Here is a 23,182-nt window from a genome sequence, read left to right as displayed (position 1 = left end):
TTCACCAACACCGGGCCCAAAACGCCAGTGTGAGTGACCAAATGTTTCACTTGTTAACCAGTCGGTGTGACGCTCTTTCCAGTAACATATTGGCTTTGAAATCTGTTGATACATGGACCCTGCGTGTAGATTGCAGCTAAATTGAATGAATGAATGAATGAATGAATGAATGAATGAAAATTTTATTTACGTGTCAGGACAAATGACATGACCCATCCCACATGGGATTATCAGACACATCAACATACAGTTATTTCCATATCTATTACGGTGCATGAACAATACAAAACCGTACAAACACACACACAGCACACGCGGCATCAGCAGCAAAACACAGATTTAACTACAATGTGTATTAAGTGAAATATATTAATTATCTATCGTATGTCATCTTTTTCCTCCTATCCCACGCATGAGAGATATATTCGGAAAAAGCAAAGATGTTGTCAAAGAGAAATTCAAGTATGGCACCTTCTTCAAAATCGAACAAGTTTAACTCAGGGGAGTGAACTTTTTTAAATAGTATCTCTCGTAAGTCATGATACAAAGGGCAATACAAAATAAAATGAAATTCATTCTCCACTTCCTTCAACTCACAATATTCACAAATCCTATCCTCCTCCGCCGTCCCTCTGTATCTGCCTGTTTCAATATGTAAAGGCAGGATACCACATCGTAACTGAGCACATAAGGACCTCTTACTTTTAGGTAAATTAAACATCACATATTTTTCACATTTAAATTCATTTTTAAATAAACAATAAGTTCTTAATTTTGGCTTCTGCCATATTTCTTCAGTCCAAGATTGTAACCAGTTAGCGCGGATCTGAGATTTAAACGACTCTACATTTATACACATTCTTTGAGAGTAATATTCTCCAAAACCACACTCCTGAAACAAGTCATACATATCTGAGACCCACTCCCCTTCAACAGACAAGTCCCAGAAGAAAATCTGACTAGTAACCCTATTGGATGGTAGGTCCAGCAATCTATTCCAGAGGTTCACCATACTGATTTTCCATCTGACCACACAAGGGTCCCACCCCATTTCTCCACTAACTGCTGGAAGAGGAGCATATTTATGAAGACCCAAAAAAAAGCGAATTGCCCGGTTCTGGATACGCTCGCTTAACAAAAAACGTTTACCGCCCCAAATACCAGAAACATAATCTAACACAGGGCATACACAGGAGTGATACAGTTTTGAATAAGTAAGATAGCCCAAGTCCCTCAGAACTTTGGTCTTACCTATAACACCTCCTAGAGCCCTGCTTGCAGAGTCTGCCAACATAGAAACACCAGGCAAAAAAGACAAGTGGTCATCCAAAAATAAACCAAGGTACTTGTATTTGTCAGTGAATTCAAGCTGTGTGTCACCAATAGAAAACACAAACTGACTTCTTGCGACACCCGGCTTTCTGAAGTGCATTATTTGTGTCTTCCTTTGGTTAACACACATCTTCCACCTGTTACACCACTCGTTAACACAATTCAACATCACTTGCAGATCTTCTTCACATTCTGAAAGCAAAATAATATCGTCTGCATAAAGAAGGATGCTTAAGAGTACCTGGCCACATGAAACCCCTTTCCCCAGCTGTTTAACTATGTTAACAATTAACAATGTTAAACGCATTGCCGGTGGAGGTACCCGGATGTAGCAGACATGTAGCAGAGTATTGAAGGCAAGAGACAAAGCCTGTATTGTTGTTTTTACAACAGCACTCCCGCCTTGATGTTGCAGTGGAACCACTGAGGGGAACAATCCAGTCGTCAGTTCTTATCGATTTAAGTTCTTCGGTGCAGAATTGTCGAAGTTGTCCTGCTTTGCTCCTGCGATTGGTCAATCGATGATTGACCAGACAGCAACCAGTCTGTACGTAACCGAATCAGTGGGGATAGCAGAGCGTCCAGACCCTAATGATGATTCATTTGGAATGGATTAATTGGGGTTGGTTTAGGCTAAGAGGCACACTGATGGCAGTAACAATTAGTAATAGTAAATGAGCATACTGGGGGCAGCAGCTCAGCTTGAGGGAGGCTTTGGAGGGAATTGTAGCCTACATGAAACATGAAAGCTGGAACATCCCCACCCCCCACTAACTACTTAAGACAATTTAAAAATATATTGTGAATATATGCCATTGTTCTCTTGTTTTAATAATAATACTAAAAAGACTCTTAATGTGTCATTTTTCCTCCGTGGTATCGAAAATGGTATGAGTGAGTGAGTGAACTCTGAATGAGTTCATGTCAATTCTGCTAATAAATACATAATACCTGTTTCTTGCCTTTTAGGGGTATTTTTTTCTCTTCAGTTACATAGATATCGTGATGTATCGTAGGTTAAACGTCTTCCAATATATCGATTATCGCAGAATCGCTGTATCGTGATAATATCGTTATTGAGTTCCAAGTACCGTGACCCAGGGGCGGACTGGGATCATAATTCAGGCCGGGCATTAGATACCAAGCAGGCCATGCCGATACGGGCCGACGCGTGTGCCGGCGTCCGAAGGGCGGCGGCGGAAAATTTGGGGCGTTTGAAGCTCAATTTGGGCCGTTTGAAGCCCAATTTGGGCTGTTTGAAGCCAGATTTGGGTCGTTTAAAGCCAGATTTGGGCCGTTTGAAGCCCAATTTGGGCCGTTTGAAGCCCAATTTGGGCCAAGTCCAATTTTACAATGAGATGCACCCACTTTAAACCTGAATAAAGTAATAAAACCACTAGTAAACCAGTAGGCGGCGCCTGGCCTGCTGTTCAGTGAGTGGCCTGGCCTGCAAAAAAACAATTTTTTTTTTTTTTTTTTTTTTTTTTTTTTTTTTTGGCAGGCCAGGCCAGGCCAGGCCACCGGGCATTTGCCCGACGTGCCCGATTATGCAGTCCGCCACTGCCGTGACCATATCGTATCGCGAGTTACTCCACGATTCCCACCCCTAATGTGCGTGACTGCACCTTTGTTTTCCTTATTATTGGCTCTGTTAGATGGCTCTGTCCAGCAGCTAACGTTAGCTCAACTCCAAAGTCCCTTTGTTATAGTGAGACTCCCAGCTAGCGCGGTTATATAGCTTAACATTAGCGTGTTGTTTTTTGGAGTTAAATACACAATCCCTGGATGTTTCACTTCGGGTAAAGGGATTTCCATTAGTTTCTGTTTACACCAGCTCTGTGAGTATGACGTGCTTTTGCGGGGCCGTTTGATCACAAGCTAAGCAGTGTCAGTGTGTCTGCCAAGCGGGCGAGCCTGAAGTGTAGGCCGCGCTCCGAGCTAACACTAACGCTGAGCTAATGCTAACACTCGCTAACAACAGCTAACGTAAACCAGTGGATCTCAAATGGGGGTCCGGGGACCCCCAGGGGTCCATGGCACTTTGCCAGGGGGTCCACGAAAAGTTTTCAGGTGTGCAAAAGCTTCATAGTTCAATGAAAATATGTTATGCTTTCAATCTAAAATGGTTCATGGATTACATTCTAATCTGACAAACCTATCAATTTAAATGTCAAGCACGTTACCGTGGAAACAAGCTGAGCCCAAAATCACAAATCAGAATGAGGGGGTCCCCGATATATTTTCTATCTTATAAGGGGTCCTTGGCTGAAAAACATTTGAGAACCTCTGACGTAAACAACAAACAAATCCGCTGCATCATCGCCAGCTTTGGTTTAACGTAATAGACGTTTGCCCTCCTCTCGGAACCCGTGCGGGACATGGATTGCAAATTACAATAGCTGTGATCATCTAAACTGTGAAAAACGGCAACATACTGCATGGCAGCAGCCATGTTTGGCCGCCGCAGCTGTGATGTCACGAGCGTGCGACGACAATAGCTCTGCTTCCGAGGCAAAAACAAAGCCTGATAATCGGCTGATAATTTATCGGAAAAAGGCCATTATCGGAATAATAAATAATAATGCAAAATGGCCATATCGGCTGATGATTTATCGGTCCGATAATTATCGTGCATCCCTACTAGCGACCTAGCACATGGCTATTGTTTTGTTTACCACTGCCGTGGGTCCTTTGGGGATCCTACAATAATAGGCGACTAAGAATGTGCCTGACTAAAAATGTATCTTAACACATTCACTGCCAGCCGTTTTTTTTTTACTGTAGGTAGCTTCTGCCAAGGTTTTTTTTTGAGGATTCTGGCTCATCTTTCAACAGCCGAGGATTATTTTCTGCTAAGATTTTGTGAACACAAAATATCTCAAAAGAACTACCGTAAATTCCGGACTATAAGACGCACCGGTCTATAAGCCGCGGGACCAAAATTGACTATTTTTTTCTTCTATAAGCCGCACCGGTCTATAAGCCGCGGGTGTTTTGATGTTTAATTACCATATGAAAGGGTTCGTGCACAGAGAGGAATGTCGGGAAAGAGATCGCTGTTTGGGGAAGCTCCCATTTATTAACATTTCAACAAAACAAAACAAAAGTCAGGTCACTAATCCCCAGACAAAATCACACAACAATAGGCTATATGTGCAGCAAACCTGTAACCAGAGAAGTCAAGTCACTAATCCTCGTCTTCCTCTTCTTCCTGCGTACTGAAACCACCAAAGTCCTCATCTTCAGTGTCGGAAACGAACAGGTTCAGGGTGGCTTCGTCAACCACTCTCCTCTCTCCTTCATTGTCACTCAAAACCAACGAACTCCTCTTCGTCACTGTCGGCATCGAACAGCCTCTGAAGCCTCTGACGGCCCTCAGCGCCAGCTGTGGCGGCGTCATCCTCTTCATCCCGCAGCAGTCCAGCGTTTTGGAACCCGTTGGTGATTGTGGATGTTTTCACACTCCTATAATATTCCGTGCTGAGACAGTTCCTCCTGCTGCACCGTCCAACGCCTCACCATTGACTCATCGATGCCCAGGTTACGCGCGGCTGCTCTGTTTCCCTCTTTTAATGCGAGATTGACTGCTTTCAACTTGAAAGCTGCGTCGTGTGAATTTCTGCGTACCTTCCCCATGGTAAGTGAGAGTGTTGCTTCTACTGCTCGTTCTCATGCTGTCGAGAACGAGCAAAGCTTTTTTTTGGTGAAAGAATCCTCCAGGGCGCTTCTTGTTAACAGTCCGAGTGAGTGGCAGGTCGAACGTCAAAGGCACTTCATCCATATTTATGATCTGCTCCGGTTCGATGGAATATTCCTTGATCTTCCTTTGTGTGAATTCGCCGAAGTTTGTGATTTTCTCCTGGTAGTCGGGGGAGGGAGTTGATGGCCGAGTGGCCGTTTGCTTACCGTAATTACCATATGTAAGTGGTCACGCACAGAGGGGATTGTCGGGAAAGAGATTGCTGTTTGAGGAAGCTCCCATTTACCGTATTACCGTAACATTTCAACAAAACAACATAACACAACACCACCGTTGTTTATTTTTACAGTGCACACAGTGTCCGCGGTGTGGTGAAAAGAGGGCAAGAGAGGAAATTAAAACAGAAGTGGATTTATAGTTAGAAAGAGTGCTAAAAAAGAGAGATTTTATTTGTATTTTTTTTTTTTTTCCTGAAAAAATCCATAGATAAGACGCACCGTTATATAAGCCGCAGGGGCCAAAAAACGGGAAAAAAGCCGCGGCTTATAGTCCGGAATTTACGGTAATAGAATGTGTGCTTTCTCTGTCTAAAAGAGTTAGTTTGTAGAGTTAGTAGTTATGTAGGCATTAGCACTTGAATACAGCATGACAGCGTCTGAAAATTTGAGCTGAGATAAATGGCTTTTTGTGAAATTCGATAGAACAGTCACTTTAACCATTCATTTTTGGCATCAGTAAGACGTCAGACATCTAAACAATAGTTTTGAACAGTAATTTCCTCCATAACAGCAGGAAACCCCCCTCTCCTTCAAACTCCTCCCTCCGTGTGTGTTCTCCTCCTGCCTCCCTGGCTCTGCAGCGGGCGTGTCACAAGCGAGTTGCTGCTGCTGCTGCTGCTGCTGCCTGTCTGCTGGCGGCCGCTCTTTGGGCGAGTCTGGATGGGCTCGCTCGTTTCTTGGGGTTTCGGTTGAGAGCTTTGATGAAGCTTTTGCGATTCTGGTCTTATTTATGCTGCGTGTTTCAAAGTGTGTTGCACCCATAATCTATTATGCAAATTTGCAATCCCCCACCGCCAGCTCCCTGCGCGAAAGCGAAAGCGTTTTCGCCAATCCATTTTCATGAGAATGGCTTCCTCACACGGCTGTTTTTGCTTGGCTTTCTCTCGTCTGGAGAGCACTGTCGCCACTTAGTGGGTCGGTAAAATAGATTATACACATTCAATACCTCCCATATTTTAATAGGAGATGTAAAAGGGGTTGATCGACTCGTCAATGGCAGTCAACCGTTGGATTTTTTTTGACGAGTCAACTCGCCAATGGCAGTGAACGTGTTAAAATACGTTCATAGACTAGAGAACGTAATTAATATTATTTTTCCTCATTAATGATACATCGTTTCAACCGCCCGCAACCCATCCACTATTAATCAGAATGTTTGTTTATGATCCCGCCCGCCCGCAGAGCGGGATATCCGCAGTCAGCGCCGTTATAACTGCGGCCCGTGCATCACTAATAAACAACGACGAGTGGAGCCTCATCTCTTGTTTTGATATGGAGTAGTGACTGACTGCATTACTAAAGAAAGCACTGGTGGTGGTCAGTCACTCTGCTTGTCACACTGATGCTGACTGGAGAGTCTGCACAACTTGCAGCACATAGCCTACAGTATTGTGTTGTTCAGGGCTGTAGTTTACACTGCAACACTTGTTGATTGTGGGCCAAATGGTCATGACAGAAATAAACGCCCTGGCAGTAAGTTCTGCATCAATTTTCTTATAAATTTATTCTTATTCGATAAATCCAAATATAACGAGTCTTAAGGCTCGAACCAAGCCAACAAGTCTTCCAGAGAATCGTGAGTGACCATAAAACATTTGGTTTAAGCGAAACCAAAAAGTAACCCCGGGGGGGGGGGGGCAATATACATATTTTTTTTTTAACCTTTTTTTAAAACTCGTTATATTTGGATTTATCGAAATGTCTATGGAGAAAATGGACGCGGAACTTACTTCCAGGGCAAATTACATCACAAAAAGTCATGTGCCTGTTGAGCTCTATTAAAAAGTATATTGTATTTTATAACTGCTTTGGGGTGAATTCTTAATGTAATATTTTTTAATGATGCACCAGGTTAGAGTTCCTAGTACAATTTACATCTTCTTTTCATATCAAAGCAAAATTAGTATTTTTCTTCTTTAGTAACTAAACACTCATTTTGAAGCTATTTCTGCCCACAGCATATTTTTGAAAGATGCAATACTGTCGATATTCTGGGAGGGGGGGTTGGTCCTTGCCATTTTCAACAGTTTTAGCCATTAAGTACTGATATTTCATATTCATTTGCTGTCAAATGCCAATATTAATGTCAGTATTTATGTGTTACATAACTGGACAGTCATGTAATTCAGGTTAGGCTACAGCTCAAAAAACATGTTTTAGTATCACTAACCGAATCGGAATCGAATCGAATCGTGATTAATCAATTCGGAACCTTGTGAATCGAAGTAGAATCAATTCATGAAATTTGAACCGATACCCAGCCCTACTAAAGAAGTAACAACTTCCAGCATTATGCTCAACACTGCTTTATATTGCAAGTTTGTGTATGGTTATCTTAAAGCAGATAATCGTTAACAAGCAGTAGCAACATGCTAATAATACAGTGGGTTCGGAAAGTATTCAGACCCCCTTAAATTTTTCACTCTTTGTCATATTGCAGTCATTTGCTAAAAGCAATTAATTTCATTTTTTTCCTCGTTCATGCACACACAGCACCCAATATTGTCAGAAAAACACAGACTTATAGACATTTTTGCAGATTTATTACAAAAAAACACTGAAATATCACATGGCCATAAGTATTCAGACCCTTTGCTCAGTATTGAGTAGAAGCACCTTTTTGAGCCAATACAGCCATGAGTCTTCTTGGGAATGATCCAACAAGTCTTTCACACCTGGATTTGGGGATCTTTTGCCAATCCTCCTTGCAGATCCTCTCCAGTTCTGTCAGGTTGGATGGTGAACGTTGGTGGACAGCCATCTTCAGGTCTCTCCAGAGATGCTCAATTGGATTTAAGTCAGGACTCTGCCTCGGCCATTCAAGAACATTCACAGAGTTGTTCTGAAACCACTCCTTCGTTATTTTAGCTGTGTGCTTGGGATCATTGTCTTGTTGGAAGGTGAACCTTCGGCCCATTCTGAGGTCGTGAACACTCTGGAAAAGGTTTTTGTCCAGGATATCAATGTACTTGGCTGCATTCATCTTTCCTTCAATTGCAGCCAGTCGTCCTGTCCCTGCAGCTGAAAAACACCCCCACAGCATGATGCTGCCACCACCATGCTTCACTGTAGGGATGGTATTAGGCAGATGATGAGCAGTGCCAGGTGTTCTCCACAAATACCGCTTAGAATTAAGACCAAAAAGTTCAATTTTGGTCTCATCAGACCAGAGAATTTTATTTCTCAGAGTCTGGGAGTCCTTCAGGTGTTTTTTGGCAAACCCAATGCAGGCTTTCATGTGTTGTGCACTGAGGAGAGGCTTCCGTCGGGCCACTCTGCCATAAATCCCCGACTGGTGGAGGGCTGCAGTGATGGTTGTCTTTCTAGAACTTTGTCCCATCTCCCCGCTGCATCTCTGGAGCTCAGCCAGAGTGATCTTTGGGTTCTTCTTTACCTCTCTCACCAAGGCTCTTCTCCCCCAGATGCTCAGTTTGGCCGGACGGCCAGTTCGAGGAAGAGTCCTGGTCGTCCCAAACTTCTTCCATTTAAGGATTATGGAGGCCACTGTGCTCTTAGGAACCTTAAGTGCAACAGAATTTTTTTTGTAGCCTTGGCCAGATCTGTGCCTTGCCACAATTCTGTCTCTCAGCTCTTCAGTCAGTTCCTTCGACCTCATGATTCTCATTTGCTCTGACTTTACACTGTGAGCTGTAAGGTCTTATATTGACAGGTGTGTGCTTTTCCCAATCAAGTCCAATCTATATAATTAAGCACAATGAAGGTGTAGGCCCATCTCAAGGATGATCAGAAGAATTGGACAGCACCTGAGTTAAATATACAAGTGTCACAGCAAAGGGTCTGAATACTTATGGCCATGTGATATTTCAGTGTTTTTTTGTAATAAATCTGCAAAAATGTCTACAAGTCTGTGTTTTTCTGACAATATTGGGTGCTGTGTGTGCATGAACGAGGAAAAAAATGAAATTAATTGCTTTTAGCAAATGGCTGCAAAGAGTGAAAAATTTAAGGGGGTCTGAATACTTTCCGAACCCACTGTAGATAGCGTACATCACTCGACCAACCGGCTGCTGCAGCAAATCCATTATCATCCACTATGATATATAATCCACTTCACAGCCACTTCTTGCAGTTTGTGTCTGGCAATTTAACGCTGATTTATTCAGTGATTCTGTTGACAGCCTGCTGTTGTAGCTAGATATTTGAGACCTAGGTAGCTACAGTAACGAGCATATAGCCGTTACCATGGTAACAGCTTCAGTGTTGTCTGTTCTTAAGCTAAAATCCATCTTCTTTTGAACTTTTCCTCAGTAGGAAACCCATGAAACGATAAATAATGCTGTTTCTTCTTTGAATTTGAACAAAAATGCACACTAGGCTGGGCGATATGGCAAAAATATCATATCACGATTTTGTCAGGCAGGATCACGATCCACGATCTTATCACGATTCTTTTTCATATTGGTTTTAAAGGAGAATTTCGTTTTTTTTTAACCTGGAGCCCTCTCCTCACATTCATTATTATCTGACGACTCACCCAGTGTTCTCCGCAGCGTTTTAGTGCCTCCTAGGCGTTGTTTGGAGATCAATAGTGTCCAAGCCAGTCCTTGAATGGAGCTCCGTCGAGGCCACATGGCAGTGTGCTGTTCCTCCATGTAAATAGACAGTTTTATTCCCGTTTTCGACCCATATCGTCATTATATGATCCCTAAAGAAACATCAGACTGCCAATCTCCCCCGGGCTATTTCCAGCAGTCTTTACAGGGATCTCATTTCCTCATTTCGGGTCAGTGTCACCAACTCTCGTCAAGTCCCGCGAGACTTTCCTGCCGGCTGGCCTGTGTACTGACTTGACGAGAGTTGGACTATTTTGCAAGTTACTGAACAGTACAAGTACAACCAAACTAATTTCAGGGTTTGTATGGTCATGAGAAACCTGGGAAAAGTAATGGAAATTTAAAATACAATTTGTTTTATAAATATTGTTTACAATAATTCATGTGCTAAGAAATAATGTTCACAAGCATGCACATGCTCACTCTATCTATCTATCTATGTATGTATTGGTTCACTATTATTTAGGCTATACAGTAGGTTTGGGCGATGGGACGAATATACTTTATATGGGCTAATTGCGATTGAGTCCACCGTCGGTTGCTTGTTGGGTGATCTTTCACGTGATTGTTGTCATTTTAATTTGGTAGTTTAATGGAGAGAGAGAGAGACCGACAGACAGAGAGAGAGAGAGAGCTCTGTCTGACATACACACACACACACACATACCCCAGCGTCTAGGTTAAGCAGTGAGAGAGGGGGAAACGGAGCAGAAACACGCTCACCTGGGAATACGAGGCAGGATGACAGCAGATTAAGAGCAATACATCCTCGCATTTAAAATAACTGCCCAAATCCGACTGAAGCAAATTAAACTCAAACTGTAAAGCAGCCATAGATATGATTCAGACACTTTTTCCACTCTATCTGCCTGTCTGTCTCTCTACCCGCATGTTTGTTTAGCGTGCGTGTGTGTTGTAAAGAGGTTTAATTGCGTTCGTGTCATTTTCATCGCCGTTCATTGTAACGAGCAGAGCGTGTGTTTAGGCTATTCTTCTTTTTTTTTCAACTCAGCTCAGTCGCTAAATAAATTTTCATCGTCCCTGACGCTATTTTTAATGACGGGATGATGGGAGGTCCTTAGTGTCGAGCCCTGGTTAAGTAGCCCCGCTATGCTGCTCGCACTTTGTGAAGTGAAAAGGGGGAGGGGAGGAAAACTTTAAAAGCGTCTTTCAGACATAGAAATGCAACTGATAGAATGTGCACTGCATGTATCGCGATTCTAACGATCTATCTGGAAAGGCAGATCATGGAGCCATTCTAATCGTTAACGATCTAAGATCGTCATATCGCCCACCCCTAACTAATATGTCATAACTTTACCTGGCATCCAAAACAAATAAACAAGTAAATCAATTCACATCTGTATGATCTGTGTTCCTGAATAAATGACAGAGAAGATGAAAAGATTCTATAAAATCTCTCCTCTTAGTTTTCAGAAGAGTTCACCTGAGTCTGCAGCTCCCAGCGTAAACCATAAGAGGAGGCGGTCCTTGGAGGTGCCACCTGTGTTCAAAAATAGGTAATTCTGTCAGTTTGAAAGTCATTCTATTTGGTATTGGAATTGAAATGTCTTGTGTCTAACAGCATCTTACAATTGGATATGACCGATGTGAGGGACATTGAAGTTTCCTGTAAATTTCCCTTAACTTCATTTTACTGTGAAGGTTTCACCTTCCTGAGCAGGCAGGGTCTGTCCTGTGTTAAACAAGGCAGCTATTCCTACTTTTCAGTCATTTGGTTCCCTCCTTGGTTTGGACCTAATACAAGACTGATGCATTGTTTTGTTCTTCAGTTGTTCTGGTTCACTTTCACAAAGGCAGGTTGCAGACCTCTACTAGCGAGACAAAAGCATGGTGTGGCAACTGGGTTTCTTTCAACCCTCTGCAATCTATACATCAAAAATAGAATGACCGCACCGCGGATATACAGTATGCCTCCGCCAACAAGTGAGCAGTCGACATCCATGTCTGTCCAGACTTTGACGTTTGAGCCAAATGTGAAGAAATTCCATCAAGGTGTTACTGAGATATGGCGTTAGCGAGCTTGAAAATGGCATTCGTGAGGTCACAGTGACTTTGGGAGAAGAAAAAATAAAGCTCGCACACTGCAAGGCTCCAAGTGTATTTATTTGACACCGGTGGTAACGTTTCAAGCAGCACCCTGCCCTTCCTCAGACAATCTGACATATGAAAGACCCCATCTTTAAATACCCACATGATGCAGTGACATGAGGCAGTCAAGTGGGTCAACTCGGTCATGTGACAGGAAAAGCTTAGAATTAAAGAATTAAAGAAGTTGCATACAAATATCATTACACATAGTGAAACCAAAATAATCAAAAGTGAAGTTAGCACAATTAGTTATAAGCAGTGGCGGACTGCATAATCGGGCACGTCGGGCAAATGCCCGGTGGCCTGGCCTGGCCTGGCCTGCCAAAAAAAAAAAAAAAATTTTTTTTTTTGTTTTGTTTTGCAGGCCAGGCCAGGCCACTCACTGAACAGCAGGCCAGGCGCCGCCTACTGGTTTACTAGTGGTTTTATTACTTTATTCAGGTTTAAAGTGGGTGCATCTCATTGTAAAATTGGACTTGGCCCAAATTGGGCTTCAAACGGCCCAAATTGGGCTTCAAACGGCCCAAATCGGGCTTCAAACAGCCCAAATCGGGCTTTAAACGACCCAAATCTGGCTTCAAACGGCCCAAATTGGGCTTCAAACGGCCCAAATTGAGCTTCAAACGCCCCAAATTTTTCGCCGCCGCCCTTCGGACGCCGGCACGCGCGTCGGCCCGTATCGGCCTGGCCTGCTTGGTATCTAATGCCCGGCCTGAATTATGATCCCAGTCCGCCCCTGGTGGTAAGTTAGCCATACTTCCAACTTTTGTGTGGACAGAGCCAAGTCTGTAACCACAAAAAACACACATCCCCCACATAAAGTGGGCCTGGGCATAGGTATACACCAAAGCTACCCAGAATGACAGTAGTACAGTAATAGAAATATACATAATAATACATAAATAGCAGAAAAAACAGAACCACTCACAAATGCATTGTGTTGCTAATTTAACTGAGTTCCAAAGTGGTACTAGTTCCTGAGGAAGAAATCTGCATATGTGAAGGAAATATATATATGTGAATTAGGGGTGTCGCGGTACGTGTATTCGTCCTGTGAATTCACGGTATGGGCGTCACGGTTCAGAACCGTTCAGTGCGTGAAGCGACACGACGAATACGTCAAATCCAGAAGGTGGTGCAAAGCACTTAAACGCTGTTTGAACGCCATTAAATTGAATTCAATTAAACGGCACAGGAGAAGACACACCAAAACAACACAAGTGCCATAGACATGGCCATTGGAACGTTTTGTGGAGACGAAACATTACCGGGGGTCGCTCCAGCGTGTTTACAAGCCGTAGCTTCCATGCTACTTCACAAAACCACAACAACATTGAAGCGTCCAGCTGCTCTCCCGTTACCGTCGTCAAAAAAGCGAGTGCAGAGCAGTATGCTAATGACTTTTATGACAGGCGATAAGCTGTTTTGCAAATTCTGTCAACATCAAGCCAACAAGGTAAGTTTGCTAATGTAACGTTACGTACGACAATGTCCTTTATAGTTGCGCGTTGCGGCTAAACGTTACATAATAACACTGACAAAGCTGTTAACTTGTAAACAAGCAACTTACATCGCGTGGGATGACAAGCAAGATGCGGTGAGGAAGAGGGGATGACTCCTTGTCATGTTCCAATAATCCATTACGATGACCGAACGTAATCATTATGGTAAGCAAAACTCGCATCCAATAACGTTAGCGTACTTAAGGCCTAAACATGGTCGTCCGTCCGCCTCGAATTGGAGCCGTCTCGCCGTCTGGCGGCGCCAGCTAGCCCTACATGCTCGGACGCCACTACACCCTCCTCCTGTGGAAGCTCCGTGTGAAAATGGCGGAGATTGTGTGCCAGGCAGTCTGAATGAAATTGAATGTAACGTTCCCAATTCTATGTATTAAATTCTAAAAAACGACCCTCAACATTTGGGAAGGCTAAGCCACACAACTAGTTCGTTATAATCTAACGTCATGCTTTGAAAGGCGACTTTACGACGAAGAGCCAAGGCAACGGCCAGTCACAACTCTCCTGCAGCTGACGTCACGCACGTATCGTCGCCGTGAAGTCACATTTTCGAGCAGCCCCCGTCAGCCGACGGCGCCCCCTCCCCGTAGGACGGCGCTCCACCCGCCGTCATACGGGGAGGGCGGGGCGAAGCTCTGACGGACGACCATGTTTAGGCCTGTTTACTTGGGAAAGTGAAACCCAGCCCACTGTCTGTCAGACAGTGGGGGAGGGGTGGGTGGGAGTATTGGGCTACTCCCCACCCACATGTACTCTGTTTACAAACGTGTGTACAATAAAGATTTAAAGTGGGGGGAAATGCCTTTGCCCTGTCAAACAGCTGGAATACAGACATCTGAGAGGGAGGCGCACCCCACACTTTGAAAATCGCTGCTCTAGACTAGAGTAAAACCTTTTTGTGTGGATTGCCTAGATCTTATTAAATTTGGGACATTTATTCATTCCCACTTATTAGACACTATTTCTGATGGTAAAATGAGCATAAAAAGCAAAACACAGAATTCAGAAAAATTCAAAGGGGAAAAAACAGAATTTGGGATTTGTTGCTTTTTTTTCTTCGTTGTACCGTATTCGTACTGAACCGTGACCCCAAAACCGAGGTACATACCGAACCGTGACTTTTGTGTACCGTGACACCCCTAATGTGAATACATGTAGTTAGTTAGTTTTTTATTGACAAAATATAAAAAATATTTGGGTCCAAACATTTAAAAAAAATCACAGAATTAAATAAATAACACAATACTCTACATCAGTCCAATTATATAATCACAAATACAATACTGACATTCAATCCACTGAGACTTGCTGGCGCTCCAACTCTGCCAGGCAAGCATGCAACATGAGCAAAACTCTCCGATCAGTGTTCACAAAGATAGAACTCAGTTGGGTAGAGTCATGTCCATATTTTGTCCTTATCTCCTGTGTGAGAGGACACACAAGTATGTGTTCCTCGTTCTGTATGCCATTCCTGCAGCAGCACACACGGTGTTCAGGTGGAGTACGGCTCCATCTCCCCATTTCCACTCGTAATCTGTGAGCAGATAACCTGAACCGGGTGAACGTTATTCTGAGATGGTCTTCTATAAATGGTGCATTTCTGGAATAGAGTGGATGAACGGACATGTCTGGGTTGATGGCTTGGTAGGTCTTGTACCTTGTTCCCTCCTGTGCCCACAACTTTTTGACAATTTCTCTACGGTCACTATCAATGTGATTGCTCTTTCCCATGATCTCAGTTATATGTGACATCATGACTTTGTTTTGGTTTCTTGTCATTTCGAGCACAAACCACAGAGGGTCGTCTAGCATGCCCTGACGCTGCTGCATCTTAGTCAAAAACCTGTGTTGCTTTTCTCTCACCAGGGCCTCTACAGAGGAAAGTCCTGCCTCCATCAGGCAGGTTAGGTTAGGTGTTGTTGACCTCACCCCTAGAAGGGACTTCACTGCTGTCATGTAGAGAGATATCACTGGCTTAAGGGGGACTTTGAGCCAAGACTCACATCCATACAGAACAGCTGATGAAAAAGCAGCCTCGAAGACCTTACGTTTCACACAAAATGGTGCATCATATAGTGGACAGGAAAATTACCAGCTTGTTTAAATGCTTTGTTTTCTCTTTTACATGCAAAGCAAGTGATGTTCTAGCCTTTCCATCAGCAGTGAAAATGGCTCCAAGATATGTGTAACTGTCACAGTGCCTTACAACAAATGAACCCAGCTGAATTGGCTGCCTGTCTTGATCTGATCCCAGTATAGCCATAAACTTTGTTTTACCTTCATTAAGGACCATGCCATATTCATCACAGTATTCCTGTAAATACTTCAGCTTCTCGCTTAATATTTCTCTTGATGTTGCAAAAATAACAGTGTCATCCATTAACATAAGCACATGAAGCCATTTTAAAAATCCATCATCTCCACATTGTTTTAGCTTTCTAATAAGCATGTCAACAAATAATACAAATAGGAAACAGGATGTGGGAGAGCCTTGCCTCACCCCTAAGGAGGCTGTTATTGTGGTAAAGCCCAGGATACTTGTAGTCACCCTGTACATTGACATTAGAGCCAAAATCATAGTAGCTCCACACCCCAAACTCTTTAGGAACAGTTTTCCTCTGGGGACTCTATCATAGGCTTTAGAGAAATCTATAAAGGCAATGTACAATTTAACTTTGTTTCTTACACTGTATTCTATAAGAAGTCTTAGTGCTACAATGTGTTCAATACAGCCTCTTTTGGGTTGGGCTCCCGCTTGTTCTCTGTATGGCTTATACCAGGCAATTAGTCTATTATTCAACACATAGTCATACAGTTTTGCAGCACTATTGATCACACTTATTCCCCGATAGTTATCACAGTTCAGAGGGTTACCTTTCTTAAAAAGCATAATCAGTCTGGCGGGGGTCCAACTCATTGGATAGCCCATGGCAAAGATGGAGTTTAGGAGTGTACATAGAAATATCAGCCATTCTCCTGGTAGTAGTTTGAACAGGCCTGGGCTAACCCCGTCAGGGCCTGCTCCTTTCCCTGGCTTCAGCTGATGGTCAATCACATGTAGAACTTCTGCTGTTGTGATAGGGTCATCCAGTAGTGGTATGTTCACCACACCGTCCTCCACATGCCGTAGGTTTTCTTCCTCACCAGCAGGGGGGTCCAGAAGTTTCTCCAGGTGTTGCTGGAATTCATGTTCAGATGGTGTCTCTTGTTTAGGGGCTGAAGAAAACTGCCCCCTCCAGTCAATAGCCTGCCAAAGTGTCCTATCATCCTCACACTCCAGTATCCGCTGCCACCGTGGTGAAAGAGCGTCCATAGTGCATACCAGGGGTCTGGGGGTGACTTGCCTACTCTGGGCGGCACAGTTGTACAGAGCCTCAGCAAACCACACGGCCATGTCATCCAGGTTCTGGTTAAAGTCAATGGTGGGAACAGTCAGTGCAGCTATGTTACTAGCAAATTGATCTGTACATACAATAATAGGAGAAAAAACACTCAATAGTGTAGCCCAGGGGTCAGCAACCTTTTTTGTATGAAGTGTCACTTTCAAAATGTCTTGTCCATCAGTGTGCCACACCAAGATTAATGACTCGCACATCAAAATTTAAATTGCCAACAGATTTGCAATTTTATTCCATCCAAAAAATCAAGATATTCAAATGTCACATCTGACTTGAACTTCAGTAATAATCTAAAATATATATATTAAAAAAATTATATACGCAGTTGCCATTGCAGAAAGTTTTCCAAATACCAGCAAAGGTCAAAAACACACACACACACACACACACACACAGAGGACAGGAGAGCAGGAGTCCATGTGTGATTCTCAGTGCAGGTCTCTCCCAGAGTAAAGCTATTGACTGATGGGAAAAATGCAGAAAATCGAACCTCGTCCGAAAACTTAAAAGACGGACGTAACTGTCGGACTCGCTGTGTCAATGATGATTGACACAAATGAGGTTGTATTCTTTTTTATCCCGTGCTTCAATTTCGGTCGAAAAAACGGATTTGTGTGCAAAGACTACATGCCATGACACAAAACCTCACTCTGAGCTAGACAGGAAAGCCTCCTTAATGTATTGTACGGTTTGCCATGTTTTGCAATGCAATGAGCAGTGGTGGTTTTTAGCAGTGACAAAGGTTTTGAGGGTGTTTGTTTCCCGTACCTGGACACGGAGCGTTTTACAGATTCAGCCCTGTCTGTCTCATCCTTGAAGACGTTCTCGTGTTTCGTGTCAAAATAGCGTTTAACACTTGACGTTCGGCACACAACACTTTCCAGACATAAGGTGCACACAGCACGGTCATTCATATGCACAAACCCCCTGTCCTCTGTCCACGATGGCTGGAAAGGCCTGGATCTTTTAGCCAGAGGACCTGCCATTGTTTGTCTTTAGCGCGTAGCACTATCTGAGTTCTGCTGCTGGTCAGCTGTGTATCTGGAATGTATGGAACGCAAGGAGGCAACCAATCAGAGGTTGTGGCGCTACCGTAAAGACCATAAATAACAGGCCGCGCTACTGCAAATGGTTGTGAAATAGGTAATTTGGCAAGGCGCGTCAACATTTCTACAAAAACACCCAAATGCTGCTGTGCACTGGCGTGTCAGAGGTGGCACGCGTGTCATAGGTTGCCGACGTGTGATTTCTAACCCCACATAGGATAAGCAATAACCACGCCCTGTGGCGCCGGGATTGGCCAGGAGCATTGAAGCTTGGGACTAAAGCACCTGAGTTTTTCATCTTTTAAAATAAAGATGTTTAAAAAACGATTGCTTGTTACATTTTCAGTGCTGTAGCCTACCTTTTCTCTGGGTAAGAATTGAGCTTGGAATTAACGATATGATACATTATATTATATGAGCTATGAACGTGAACACAACACCGTTTATATTATTGCATGTTTTTGTAGATTGTGTACATCGTGTAGATTACAATTATTATGCTTATTATTATTATTACTATGCTAAGGAAGGTAGGTGACCATAATTCATTTCAATGTCCGTTCTCAAGAGCTATTCAGTTGGTTCATGAAATCGCTGGGCTGCGTGCCCTCCAGTGTTGCTCCTGGCCAATCCCGGCGCCACAGGGCGTGGTTATTGCTTATCCTATGTGGGGTTAGAAATCACGCGTTGCCGACCCCTGTAGCCCAACACCACCATCAGGCTAGTGGGCCGTCATAAATTATGGGAACGCTAGAGAGCCGCCTCTATATGTCTTAAACTCGGTGTAAACATAGCAATCAAGGACCACGAGTACCGTAAATTCCGGACTATAAGACGCACCGGTCTATAAGCCGCGGGACCAAAATTGACTATTTTTTTCTTCTATAAGCCGCACCGGTCTATAAGCCGCGGGTGTTTTGATGTTTAATTACCATATGAAAGGGTTCGTGCACAGAGAGGAATGTCGGGAAAGCGATGGCTGTTTGGGGAAGCTCCCATTTATTAACATTTCAACAAAACAAAACAAAAGTCAGGTCACTAATCCCCAGACAAAATCACACAACAATAGGCTATATGTGCAGCAAACCTGTAACCAGAGAAGTCAAGTCACTAATCCTCGTCTTCCTCTTCTTCCTGCGTACTGAAACCACCAAAGTCCTCATCTTCAGTGTCGGAAACGAACAGGTTCAGGGTGGCTTCGTCAACCACTCTCCTCTCTCCTTCATTGTCACTCAAAACCAACGAACTCCTCTTCATCACTGTCGGCATCGAACAGCCTCTGAAGCCTCTGACGGCCCTCAGCGCCAGCTGTGGCGGCGTCATTCTCTTCATCCCGCAGCAGTCCAGCGTTTTGGAACCCGTTGGTGATTGTGGATGTTTTCACACTCCTATAATATTCCGTGCTGAGACAGTTCCTCCTGCTGCACCGTCCAACGCCTCACCATTGACTCATCGATGCCCAGGTTACGCGCGGCTGCTCTGTTTCCCTCTTTTAATGCGAGATTGACTGCTTTCAACTGAAAGCTGCGTCGTGTGAATTTCTGCACCTTCCCCATGGTAAGTGAGAGTGTTGCTTCTACTGCTCGTTCTCATGCTGTCGAGAACGAGCAAAGCTTTTTTTTGGTGAAAGAATCCTCCAGGGCGCTTCTTGTTAACAGTCCGAGTGAGTGGCAGGTCGAACGTCAAAGGCACTTCATCCATATTTATGATCTGCTCCGGTTCGATGGAATATTCCTTGATCTTCCTTTGTGTGAATTCGCCGAAGTTTGTGATTTTCTCCTGGTAGTCGGGGGAGGGAGTTGATGGCTGAGTGGCCGTTTGCTTACCGTAATTACCATATGTAAGTGGTCACGCACAGAGGGGATTGTCGGGATGGCTGTTTGAGGAAGCTCCCATTTACCGTATTACCGTAACATTTCAACAAAACAACATAACACAACACCACCGTTGTTTATTTTTACAGTGCACACAGTGTCCGCGGTGTGGTGAAAAGAGGGCAAGAGAGGAAATTAAAACAGAAGTGGATTTATAGTTAGAAAGAGTGCTAAAAAAGAGAGATTTTATTTGTATTTTTTTTTTTTTTTTCTGAAAAAATCCATAGATAAGACGCACCGTTATATAAGCCGCAGGGGCCAAAAAACGGGAAAAAAGCCGCGGCTTATAGTCCGGAATTTACGGTACTTAAAGTTAAAAAGAGAATGAGAGAGACCATTCAAATGCAACACACAATAAAGTACAGTTATAAGAAAGGACGAATGTCCATCTCCTCATTGAGGCCCCTGGGCGCCAGAGTATCCAGAGTGTAGATCCAAAAGAGTTTGCGTCTTAAAAGAAGATTACTCCGTGGGAGTTGCACATGCTCAATCCCAGTATAACTGAGACTTCAACAAATACAGAACAGACTTAGAAAACAGATTCCTTGCCAGGAGTTACAAAAAGGAGTGGGTGAAACAAGCCTCCAACCGGTTTGCTCAGCTCACACAAGCTGAATGCCTAAATCACACCAGACCCATCACCAGAGAGAACAGGATCACATGTGCCTTTCAGTACTCACCACTGGCTAAAGACATGTTGGCTGTAATTAATAAACATTGGCATATTATCTCCACAGACCCAGCTCTCAGGGGACACCACCCACCTCGGATCGTCCACAAACGACCGCCCAGCCCAAACCTCAGGAACATGTTGATGTGGGCTGAATGCCCACCCAACCCCCCACCAGAGATGGGCGAAAATACATCATAAAGTATTTTGATACAAATTACAAATACTTGCTCAAAAACTTTATCACAATACAAATACAGAATACTGGTCTGAAAAATGTATTTGAAATACAAATACGTATTTTGTATTTTGAAAATACGGTACATAAAAATACATTTTATAAAAACCAATAAAGAGCGGCAACGATTAGTCAATTCATCGATTCATTGCCAAATATTACATTAATTGCCTTTTTTGATAATCTATTAATCATTTTGAGCCATTTCTTTCAGGAAAAATGTCCTAACTCTCTCATTCCAGCTTCTCAAATGTGAAATTTTCTCGTTTCTTTAGATGGTAAATCATCTCTTTTTAGTCCTCTGTGACAGTATTCTCATTTGTGTACGCTTTAACACACTACAGTTCTTCCATTTCAGTTTTAGCTGTTTTTCAGCACAGCTAATTTCTCCCTCACTTGAGCTGTTAATCACCTTCTTTGAGGGCTTTTGACTTGTAGGATATCTGAAATTTCTGATTTTATTACAGGAGTATGGTTTGGAAGAAAATTACTTTCAAAGAGTGTTTGTGAATGTGGAGGACTTCAAATATCGAACCCGGGCTAAATGCCTACAGTCTTGGGCTGAAGAAATCTGCCAGAAGCCAAAATTAAGAACGTATTGTTTACTTTAAAAAGATTATAAATGTGAAAAATATGTTTTGTATAATTTGTCTAAAAGTAAGAGGTCACTCTGTGCACAGATAAGATGTGGCATTCTGCCTTTACTCATTGAAACAGGAAGATACAGAGGGGTAGTTGAAACAGGAAGATACAGAGGGGTAGTTGAGGAAGAAATAATCTGTGAATATTGTGAGTTAAATGAAGTGGAGAATGAAATCCATTTAATTTCTATACTGCCCTCTGTATCATGATTTGCGTGAAATATTGTCTCCTGATTTAGATTTGATAGATAGTGAGAACGGAGCTTTAATTTAATTTCTTTTTTATCACATTTTTGTACCTCTCAAAAGCATTGGAAAGGAGGAGAATTTATATATATATTTTCTATTAATGCTATAGATGTACTGTATGTGTATATATGTGTATATATATGTATATATACTCTGCTTTTTTATTTTTATATCTACAGTAGGTTGTATTATGTGTTGCTGGTTGGATAACACACCGGAATGTTCTTGTTCTGTTAATTATTGTATGTTGATGTGTCTGATAATCCCATATGGGGTGGGTCAAGGAATTGTCCTGACACGAAAATAAAACTTTCATTCATTCATTATAGGCAGCATTTCGACATGTTAACCTCAAGTTTTGGAACTTTGACCATGTTTAGCCATAGATATCTACATCATAACAGTATCCCTGGAGATGATGCACCATGGCTGCAGTTATGGAAATCGCCCGCTCCACGAGCTCCCAAAATCATGACTGAAAGACAGACAGCCAGACAGACAGACACCGCCCACCCACCTAGGTGCCATCGTGCAACTGTGCGCCATCGGCTCATACTACATCACAGTCGCTCGAGTGACATCAATGATGACATCACAATTGCTCAAGTGACATCACTGATGACATCACAATCGTGACCCACACTGCCGCCACTCCCGCGCAACACACACCGCCACCCATTTATCTAATTTGAATTATTAGTTGTGTCTCTCTAATATGATACACTGGTTTGAATATGCAGTAAACCGTTTAATTTGCAGATAGGCCAATGCATGCAATATTGAATCAATATTTATATTAGTAATTTCTCTCTGGGGGAATTTCCACCAACACGAGGCTTCATTACTAGTTTAGGCGAAGATTTGATGTGAAGTCTGACTCAAGACCCACCCTAATCTGCCTCTGATTTGTGGTTGAGTTTGTTCTGAGGGTAAGCCAATCAGAGGCAGAGTAGAAGTCACATGTCACATTGCGTTTTTCTTCATTCCACAGTTTAAACCTGTGTCAATGTTTAAAAGAATTGTCAATTTGAGAATAAAATCACATAACATCAAAAAAAACTATTTTATGTATTTAAAATACACAAAACACAAGGTCTGAAAGTATTTTGATACAAATTACATCTTATTTTTCTCGGCCAAATACAAATTACAAAATACACAAAATGTATTTGAAATACGTATTTTAAATACATGTATTTAAAATACTGCCCATATCTGCCCCCCACCCACTCCACTTGCGTTCCTCCCACCTGTTGAACCATGGAATTTACAAGTGTGGTAATTGCCAACAATACCCATTGTCAGCCTGCTGGGAAAGTGTAATGATTGAGGTTGTGTCTTCTGTCATTGCCAATAACTTATATCTGATAACTTGTATGTAACCTTTTTTGTGTGTCACCAGCATCTTGTTTGTTTGTTTTTTATATATATTTTTATGTTACTTTATTTTTATATTTTTCTTTATGTGGGGGGTTGTCGCTTTTGTGTTTATTCTGTACTGTATTTTTTTGTATGTCTTTATTTTCTTATAAAAATGAATAAACAAAGTGATA

At 42.7% G+C, this 23,182-nt stretch overlaps 1 protein-coding gene across 3 annotated transcripts in view; it reads left to right on the top strand.

The window, feature by feature from the left end:
• LOC310780192 (uncharacterized protein) overlaps positions 1-23,182 on the top strand; it is a 53,260-nt gene extending 30,078 nt beyond the window's left edge. Inside the window, exons 5-7 of one of the 3 annotated variants that reach the window (XM_083640769.1) lie at positions 11,315-11,404; positions 20,569-20,703; positions 21,207-23,182. In XM_083640769.1, the coding sequence (XP_083496895.1) occupies positions 11,315-11,404; positions 20,569-20,656 (178 nt within the window). In that variant the 3' untranslated portion in view covers positions 20,657-20,703; positions 21,207-23,182. Of the gene's footprint in view, positions 1-11,314; positions 11,405-20,568 lie in introns of all 3 variants that reach the window. The other 2 variants (XM_083640768.1, XM_083640770.1) reach the window with 2 other exon arrangements.

The sequence above is a fragment of the Poromitra crassiceps genome (genome assembly GCF_964638095.1).
Source record: "Poromitra crassiceps genome assembly, chromosome: 7".
In the NCBI taxonomy this organism is placed as follows: domain Eukaryota; kingdom Metazoa; phylum Chordata; class Actinopteri; order Beryciformes; family Melamphaidae; genus Poromitra; species Poromitra crassiceps.
Note: the sequence above shows the minus strand (reverse complement) of the source record. Positions and strands in the feature narration are given on the sequence as shown.